The following is a 9400-nucleotide window of genomic DNA, read 5'->3' on the forward strand; positions in this document are numbered from 1 at the left end:
TTTGGCCTTGTTAGATAGTGTTCTTCTTGTGTTAGTGCTTTTCTAGACTGTATTTTTGAACTGTGATGCTTTTCTCATTCATGCTTCATTTTCCTGAATGCTTGTGAAATACTAGAAATTATTGTTTAGAACTTGTCTTGGCATCCATGGTCTGCAAATGGTGGCTTTCTGATTTTTTTTTTAAGTTTTACTGAAACATAGTCCATTTTGTTTATTTTCTATTGCTGCCTAATCCATGTTTATGAAATATCTGAGACTGAATAATTTATAAAGAAGAGTTTATTTAGCTTGGAGTTGAAGGCTCAAGGTGCTGCATATGGTGATGTCTTCCTTGTTCACAAAGTCCCAAGACAGACAAGGTATGACAAGAGACGGAGTGTATGTGTATGTCTAAACATAATAGCTGGATTAGATATCTATTCCCTTAATAATTCACAGTGGAGATTAAACTGCAGCATGAGTTTTGGTGGGATGACAAACAATTCCAAACACAATCCACTTTATGCTGTAATAGAAGTTACAAAGTTGTTTCTGAGCTATGGGTCACACAACTGAAAATGCTTACTTTTTAGTCCTTTATGGAAATCCTTGCTGACCCATGGTTTAGAATATTTTGGATTTCTTCCTCTTAGGGAATATTTGAAATTACTTTTCGTTTAGTTTTTTTAAATAAGATTTATTTTGTTTTTAGTTGGGGGGGGGGGTGAGTGCTGGTGTCTGCAAAGGCCAAAAGCATGTGATCCCCTTGAGCTGAGTTAAAGGGAGTGCTCAGAACCCATCTCAGGTTCTCTGCAAAAACAGTATGTTCTCTTCTAAGCCATCTCTCTAGCTTACATTTTACTTTTTAAGTCATACAACTTAAGGAATGTTAAAAGATCATGGATAGACCTGGAGGGCATCATCCTGAGTGAGGTAACCCAATCACAAAGGAACTCTCACAATATGTACTCACTGATAAATGGATATTAGCCCAGAAACTTAGGATACCCAAGATATAAGATACAATTTGCTAAACACATTAAACTCAAGAGAATGAAGACCAAAGTGTGGACACTTTGCCCCTTCTTAGAATAGGAAACAAAACACCCATGGAAGGAGTTACAGAGACAAAATTTGGAAGTGTGACGAAAGGATGGACCATCTAGTGATTGCCATATCCAGAGATCCATCCCATGATCAGCTTCCAAACGCTGACACCATTGCATACACTAGCAAGATTTTGCTGAAAGGACTCAGATAGAGCTGTCTCTTGTGAGACTATGCCGGGGCCTAGCAAACACAGAAGTGGATGCTCACAGTCAGTTATTGAATGGATCACAGGGCCCCCAATGGAGGAGCTAGAGAAAGCACCCAAGGAACTAAAGGGAACTGCAACCCTATAGGTGGAACAATAATATGAACTAACCAGTACCCCGGAGCTCTTGTCTCTAGCTGCATATGTATCAAAAGATGGCCTAATAGGCCATCACTGGAAAGAGAGGCCCATTGGACTTGCAAACTTTATATGCCCCAGTACAGGGGAACGCCAGGGCCAAAAAGGGGGAGTGGGTGGGTAGGGGAGTGGGAGGGGTGGGTATGGGGGACTTTTGGTATAGCATTGGAAATGTAAATGAGCTAAATACCTAATAAAAATGGGAAAAAAAAAGATCATTTAGCTTAACTGTCTTGCCTGTCTGCTGCTGACAAGAGATTTTCCAGTTGAGGTATAGAAAAACAAAATAAACAAAATTAAGGAATTAATTTTAAACCAGCATTGTATATGCTATGCTATACACAAGAATTATACCAAATTGGGAGCTTAAAAATGAATAAAGATAGATTTGGTGGTGTTGACCTGTAATCCCAGCTGCTAGGGTTGTTGAGGCACAAGAGTAACAAATTTAAGCCTGTCTGGACAATTCAATGAGAACACTGCCTTGTCTTTGAATGAATGAATGAATGAATGAATGAATGAATGAATGACAATTCAATGAGAACACTGCCTTGTCTTTAAATAAATAAATAAATAAATAAATAAATAAATGGGTGAGGATATAGGTCCCTTTCCTATATATGCAGGGGTTTTGTTTATACACAGACACACTGTGTGTCTATGTATGTATGTATGTATGTATGTATGTATGTATGTATGTGGGGGGGGGAGAGACAGACAGACAGACAGAATGAATGAATGAGAACTGAAATACTTTCTTCTTTGTCCATCTGTTTACCCAGCTGTCTCCACTAGTGGACCTTGGCTAATGTGTTTGTATATTAAGTGCATAGAGAGACAGTTTTAAAAGAAAAGGAAATAGAGCCAACCTTGAGTTATAGCTTTAGGAGATGGAAATTGATAGAAAGCAGGATTGAGTAGTTAGGCATCCATTTTGAAACTTTCACATTCAGTCCTTAGTATCTCTAAATTTGTAGAAGGGAAAAATACAGACAAGCTAATTCCCTGCATCCCCTCTTTATAGTTACAGATACCTTTCTTCAGAAGCCGCCAGTATTACCAAGTTTTTGGTTCTCCTTGAGAAATAATCCATAAAAACATGAATACATTTAAGAAATTCCTTTTCCAGAAAAGTAGTATCCATGTATTGCATTTTTAATGTTTTAAAGTAATATTTGGAGAGAGGCAGGAGATATGGCTCAGCAGTTAAGAATACTGGGTTGCTTTTCAGTGGACTTGGGTTTGATTCTCAGCATCCGCACGGCATCTCAAGGTCATCTTTAACTTCAGTTCCTGAGATCCAGCACTCTGTTCTGACCTCCATGGCACTGCATGTAAGCAGTCGCTGATACACATGTAGTAAAAATACACACATTAAGAAAAACTTTTAAAAGATTATTACATGTTTTAATCTCTTATTTTAATATTTTTAAAAATATTAAATATTTTTATAAATTTTGTTAGAATTTCATACATGAATATAGTCATTTTGATCATATTCACTCAAGCTGCTTCTCCTTCTAACTATTCCTAGATCTACTTCCAGGCAACCCCCTTCCAAATTCATGTCTTTTTTTTTTTTTTTTTTTCCTTAACTCACTAATGCAGTTTGTGGTGTTCATATACTCAGTGGGTGTGACGCCATCCACTGTAGTATGGTCCATCTACTAGGATCCATATCATGAAAGATAGCTGGCTTTTCCTTCCCCAGAAGCCAACAGCCGTCAGTAGCTCCTCAGCTAGGGGTAGAGGCTTTTCTATGCTTTAATGTTGAATTGCTTGATCTTTGCAGGTAACCACAGCTGTGAGTTCATACGTTCAGCAGTCCTGACATGACAATGTTTTGGTCTGGTCCTCCTGGAACTCTGGCTTTTCAAGACTTGTTATCCCTTTCCTGATACCCTCACAATATGCCTAGCTTTATACTTCTCTCTCTCCCCAGAACCTAACCTTAAAGTAATGGTCTCTACTGAAAATGCTAGTTAGTCCCTAATATTCCAGACAATAACAACAAAATAAAACAAAACAAACCCTGAACTTTGTGGGGAAGGGATATGATATTGATATCATCTTGGAATTGCTACTTTATAGCAATATATTCAATGCCACGCCACTTTATTCTTTGTTTAAATACAGAATATACCACCAGAGGAACATTTTAAGTTTTACCTGCTCCTCTGTAAAAATGGACATTAGGGTTTTGCATTTTGCTGCAGTGGGTACAGCCTTTTCATACATGTGGAAAGAAGAACTGGGGGATACTTTTTAGAAATATTTTCAAGATCAAGAGGTAATGAGCATTTGCATTTTTATAGACATTGCCAAATTCCATTCTCTCATTAAGATTCTGTTCCTTTTGTATACTTTATTAAAAAAAAGAACAAACCTTTATTAGTGATTGGAAATCTGGTAGATAAAAGTGCATCTTGCTCTACCAGTTAGAACACTTTGAAACACTGCCTCATGTCATTGTGGATATATGATGTCAGTGTATAAGAGGAGTGAATGAAAGAGGGAATATTTGGAAACTTCAGTGTCTTTTCATTAAAACTAATATCTATGGCTCAGAGGTGAAGACTACTGGCAGCTTTTCTAGAGGTCCTGAGTTCAATTCCTAGAACCCACATGGTGGCTTACAAACATCTATAAAGGAGTCTGATGGCCTCTTTTGTCATTGAAGGTATACATGCAGAGCGAATACTCATACATTAAAAAAATACATAGATAAGAAAAAAATATTAAAAAGCAAAACAACAAAACAGTCAAAAACAACAGCAGAAATAACCAAATCATTATAAATTATTAAATAGCCTTGCTACTCAGGGGCACAGGAGCTCTATCAGTTGGTAGTAGACATGGGTCAGTTCAGAGCGAGGCCCCATGATCACTTAGTAGCTTTCAGGAACAAGGGCCAATTGAATTAGAATCAGCATTTTAACAGACCCCCAGGTGATTTCTGTGTACTTTAATGTTTGGGAAGTTCTAGTCAAGTGTTCATTTGTGGCTCCCAAGGAACACACGTGAAAGATACATTTAAAGAAGGGTAGACATGGAGGGGTATCCTGAACTTGGTTGTTAATTGGATTGGTAAAGACATTTGAGGTGTTGGAGTGTGTAGAGGAATTACAGCAGAAGTCTATGTGGCTTTACCACTTAAATCTTTCATATAGGGGGTTTTGTTTTGTTTTTTGTTTTTGTCTGCAATATTAGGGACTAGCATTTTCAGTAGAGACCATTATGTTAGAGTTAGGTTCTGGGGAGAGAGTAGTATAATAACTAGGCATATTGTGAGTGTGTCAGCGTTTGAGTCAAGAGTTTAAGGGACAGTGATAAATCAGAATGCATTCCTAGAACAGGAACACAAACTTAGTATTTTTGTCTAAGCTTTTTCTATAAAAGGCCAGATGGAATATTTTAGGCTTTGGGACTATATAACTCTTTGGGACTATGTAACTGTTAGTTATAGTGAAAGTAGACAGGTTGAAATTCTAGATTATTTATGGTTATTACAATAAAATGTTATATGCAAAACCAGGGAATAGGAGAGATTTGGCCTTAGGGTGGTGGTTTGTTGCTCTGTCTAGTGTCTTTGGAGAATCAGGAATGAACTAGAGTGTTGTGGGTAGTTGAACACCTTAACAGTTGATGCACTAAGTAACAGAATTTAGGTTTAAGGTTTTGGGCTCCTTATGAGTCGAGGCTTTGTAAAGCTGTGCTTGTCTTTCTTGTAAGCATAATGCCTAAGTGGCACCCAGCTTCAGATTGAAGTTTTTGAGTTCTTGGGCCAGACTCAGGTAGTATACTTGTAGTTAATATGCTTGGGCCAGACTCAGGTAGTATACTTGTAGTTAGTATGCTTGGGCCAGACTCAGGTAGTATACTTGTAGTTAGTATGCTTGGGCCAGACTCAGGTAGTATACTTGTAGTTAGTATGCTTGGGCCAGACTCAGGTAGTATACTTGTAGTTAGTATGCTTGGGCCAGACTCAGGTAGTATACTTGTAGTTAGTATGCTTGGGCCAGACTCAGGTAGTATACTTGTAGTTAGTATGCTTGGGCCAGACTCAGGTAGTATACTTGTAGTTAGTATGCTTTAAATACTGTTACTTCTTCTTTTTTTTTTTTTTTTTTTTTTGGTTTTTCGAGACAGGGTTTCTCTGTGTAGTCCTGGCTGTCCTGGAACTTGATCTGTAGACCAGGCTGGCCTCAAACTCAGAAATATGCCTGCCTCTGCCTCCCAAGTGCTGGGATTAAAGGCGTGCGCCACCACGCCCGGCTAATACTGTTACTTCTAAAGAGGCCTATACCAATGGTTCTCAACCTCATGTTGTGGTGACCCCAACCATAAAGTTACTTTTGTTGCTACTTTATAACTAATGTTGCTACTGTTCTGAGTTGTAATGTAAGTATCTGACATACAGGATATTTGATGTAGGACACTTTTGAAAGAGTTGTTTGACCCCCAGGCAATGCTGCTTATATTAGAATACAGTTAAATGTGGAGGACTACTTAGGAGGGATGATGCAGCGTAGAAATGACATAGGAGTTGCTATATAAAAAAACTTTCTCAAGTCTAATCAGATGTTTACAAGTACAGCTTTATTAGTGAATAATCATAAGGTAAGCTCACTCATGTAGTCAACTTGTGCCAAGGGAGTGGAAAGATTTAGATCCCCATAAAGCCTACTTTGTGCCCCTTCCTTCTCCCTGAGATATCTTGACTTTGTGTGTGTGTGTGTGTGTGTGTGTGTGTGTGTAAACAAAGAGAATCTCACAGACTATATTATTTTTATCTGTATTCTTTGGCTAACATTTAAGAGCTCTTTTCAACTGCATTGCTATATAAAATGTTGCTGTAATTACATTTTACTACCAATGGGCATTTGAGAGTTTTTAAAGATAATACTGTTGTTTGAAAATGTTCCTAAATACTGCTGGGAAGCTTTCCAAAGTTATCATACCCATTTTTTACTCTATTAGTACTATTTTGGTTCATCTCCATTTCTATGTTTAAAAGTTTCAGACCAGCCTAAGTAAAGGGGCTACATGTATGGCTGGCGGTGGTGGTGCATGCTTTTAATCCCAGACTTCCGAGAGGCTGAAGCAAGTTGATCTCTGAGTTTGAGGCCAGCCTGCTCTACAGAGAAAGTTCCAGGACAGCCAAGACTAGACAGAGAAATCCTATCTCGAAAAACAAAGTGGGGGGTGGGGGGAGTGACTACATGTGTGTGTTGTATCTACTGGAGTAGTCTGAGAGTAGCACCAGAGCCCTTCAGAGTGTTTGGGGACTTGTTAATTATTGTCAGCCAGTAAGTGAGTAGTTCTGGTTTATTTCTATGAACCTTCATATACTTGATATAAGCCTGGTTTTGCTAAAATCATTAATTTAAATAATTAATTGTTATAGTTTGTATTATTTGTATATCATTAACCGTATTTAACAAATAAATAGATAATGCTGTTTTTTAAATAATCTTATTACTGAGGCTTAACAATTACACTATAAAATTAATGATTCTTTGAAAAATTACTTGTTTATTAGTTCAAATGATTCTGGTATGGGTACTGAATTTTGCCTGTATCACCAGAAGGCTTAATTTTCTTGAAAAATTTTCATACATTTTTTCAGTTATTTTGTCAGTAATTTCTATTCATTGCATCCTGTCTTTGGTGAACAGAATCCTGCTGACCATGCCTGTTGCCATGAATGAGCTATGACAGCTATGACAAACTGTGGCTTGTGTCTTTCCACAGTGTCAGAAAGATATTGAATGAAGTTTTCGAGCCTTTTAAATGTTACCAGCTCATCTTCACCAATATTCCTGGTTTCACTTGAAATTGTGTTTCTTATACTCATTAAATCATTTGTTAACAATGCAACACTAAAATTGCATAATACACTTCAAATAATATTTAGATTATAGAACATTGTAAAAAAGAGAATATAAAGGAGCTAAACAATAGGTTAAATACAGGTAGCTAGTATTAGGCTTACAAACCAATTGATAGAAAGGTGAAAGGTCTGGATAGTGTCAAAGTGGACAGTTGAATTATAGGATTGTGCTGAGCTGAGGACAGAAACAGGAGTTTGTTGCCTGGTGATTTTGGCAGAGGCAGGAGGGAGATAGGATTAGTCCTTGAGAAAGTGATGGTTTAGTGCTCTATGCTGCAGTCTATATGTCTTGCTTTTGCTTTGATCCATTTCTGTCCTAGGTTTGTGGGCCATTTACATGTATTGTTTTTCAGTGCCTTGCTTTAGTGTGTCTTGGTAATTTTAATGTACAAAGTTAATCCTAATATATGGTGGTAGTTGTTTATTTGTATAAATAAGGTTATTCACCTTTACGTTGGTGCCTAAGTGGGGAAGCTTGGGACAAGGTACAGTCAAGAAACTGGGGCTGCACAGTTTCTTCATAGCCATAGCTTGCTGGTTTTCAGAAACATTTAAATCAAAGTCAGAGAGCTTTAAATGAGGAAATATCCTACAGTCACACTTAGAACAGTGTCTCATTAATGCCTGGGTTTTTTAATCTTATCTGGTTGAAAATTGAAATTAACCATCACAGCATTATATTGGAAGCTTTAATTACATTTTTTGTTTCATCTTATTTTGTTTCATCACAGGGTAAGGGGATGTCTGTTTCTTGGCAATAAAAATATACTTCTTTTAAAGAGGTAAATTTTCTTAGAGTTAAAAATGAAGAGGACCTTAATTTTAATTACTTAAGTTTCCAAAACTATTAACCTGATTACAACTTCCATTAGTACTAGGATATTTGTTAGGCAAATACACTTAAAAGTAGTTTATTTTGTATGTAAGTTGCTATCCTAGTCATTTTCTAATTCTTCACGTGGTCACTTTAGGATTTGTTTGCCTATAAGACCTGCATGCTGTATGTTTTACAAATAAAACAGGTTCTGATTTGTAGTAGCTTTAGCTTAAGTGGCAGAATCTAGATTTGAAGTTTTAGTTAAGAATATATCTTAAGTCTCTCTATGGTATGTTTCTCTTAATGAGATTTTAAGTGAAAATATTCTTTTTTAAAACAGCTGTTGGAAAACACTTTTGGCAAGTAAACCTTAGTGAATTCCTTGAAGGCAGTGGTAATATTTGGTAAACAGCACTTTGTGAGACTTTTAACTTCTTTTTGCCAAACTTTTGAATAGGAGAATATAGTGTCACTTAGAGAAACATCTACTTGCTAAGAGCTTTCCCCTTTCCTGAATGATAATTTTTTGTTGTTCTTAGGAGTGCCAATAGCTAACTCCTTGCCCATCCATGATAGGAGCTTGTTAAACTCATTCACTAATTCTTTGTAAGTTATTCCTTGGATTTTCTACCTTTATCTGGCTTGCTAATTTCCAAACATGGTATATCTTTGTTCCTTTTTGTAGTACTTATTTTGTAGATGTAATACTTTAAAACTTTTAATGAATTTGTTTTGATAACTTTATACATGTGCAATCCCTTAATGTCCTTTCTGTTGTCCCGTATCTCCTTTCTAACCCCATTAGTCTCCATTCTAATTCTCCCTTTCTCTGTCTGTCCCTCCCTGTCTGTCTGTCTCTCTCTTTGTCTCTCTCTGTGTGTCTCTGTCTGTCTCTCTCTTTCTCTAAGATCCATAGAGTTTAACTAGGATTATCTGGGTATAAATGTAGATATTTGGAAAACAGCTTGTTGCTGTGGTAATTTACCTGGGCAACAATAGTAAGCTTCCCCTGTAGTGTCTAAGTTGTTTGTAGCCATGGGGTTTCAGATCAAGTTACAGTACCAGATATGAATTCTCTGTTGTGGAGTAGGCCTCAAATACAGTAAAGTAAAAAGCAGTTGTTATTTCCATAACAGTTATACACCATTGCATGGGTGAGCACATCTTGCCTGGCCGGTTGGTATTGCAGATTTTAGGGTTCATGGCTGAGTAAGACAGTTGATGCCTTTACTCCAGCAAACGGCATAGTACTTTCAGG

General features: G+C 37.1%; 1 protein-coding gene across 10 annotated transcripts in view; it reads left to right on the plus strand.

Moving 5' to 3' along the window:
- The window catches only part of Far1 (fatty acyl CoA reductase 1), a 57788-nt gene that overhangs the window by 14199 nt on the left and 34189 nt on the right, over positions 1-9400 (plus strand). Inside the window, exon 1 of one of the 10 annotated variants that reach the window (XM_030242931.1) lies at positions 210-359. The exons of 8 other annotated variants lie outside the window; for them this stretch is intronic. In XM_030242931.1, the coding sequence (XP_030098791.1) occupies positions 317-359 (43 nt within the window). In that variant the 5' untranslated portion in view covers positions 210-316. Of the gene's footprint in view, positions 1-209; positions 360-9400 lie in introns of those variants that run through there. One more of the 10 variants, XM_030242930.1, reaches the window with a different exon arrangement.

Source organism: Mus musculus, chromosome 7, assembly GCF_000001635.26.
Source record: "Mus musculus strain C57BL/6J chromosome 7, GRCm38.p6 C57BL/6J".
Lineage (NCBI taxonomy): Eukaryota > Metazoa > Chordata > Mammalia > Rodentia > Muridae > Mus > Mus musculus.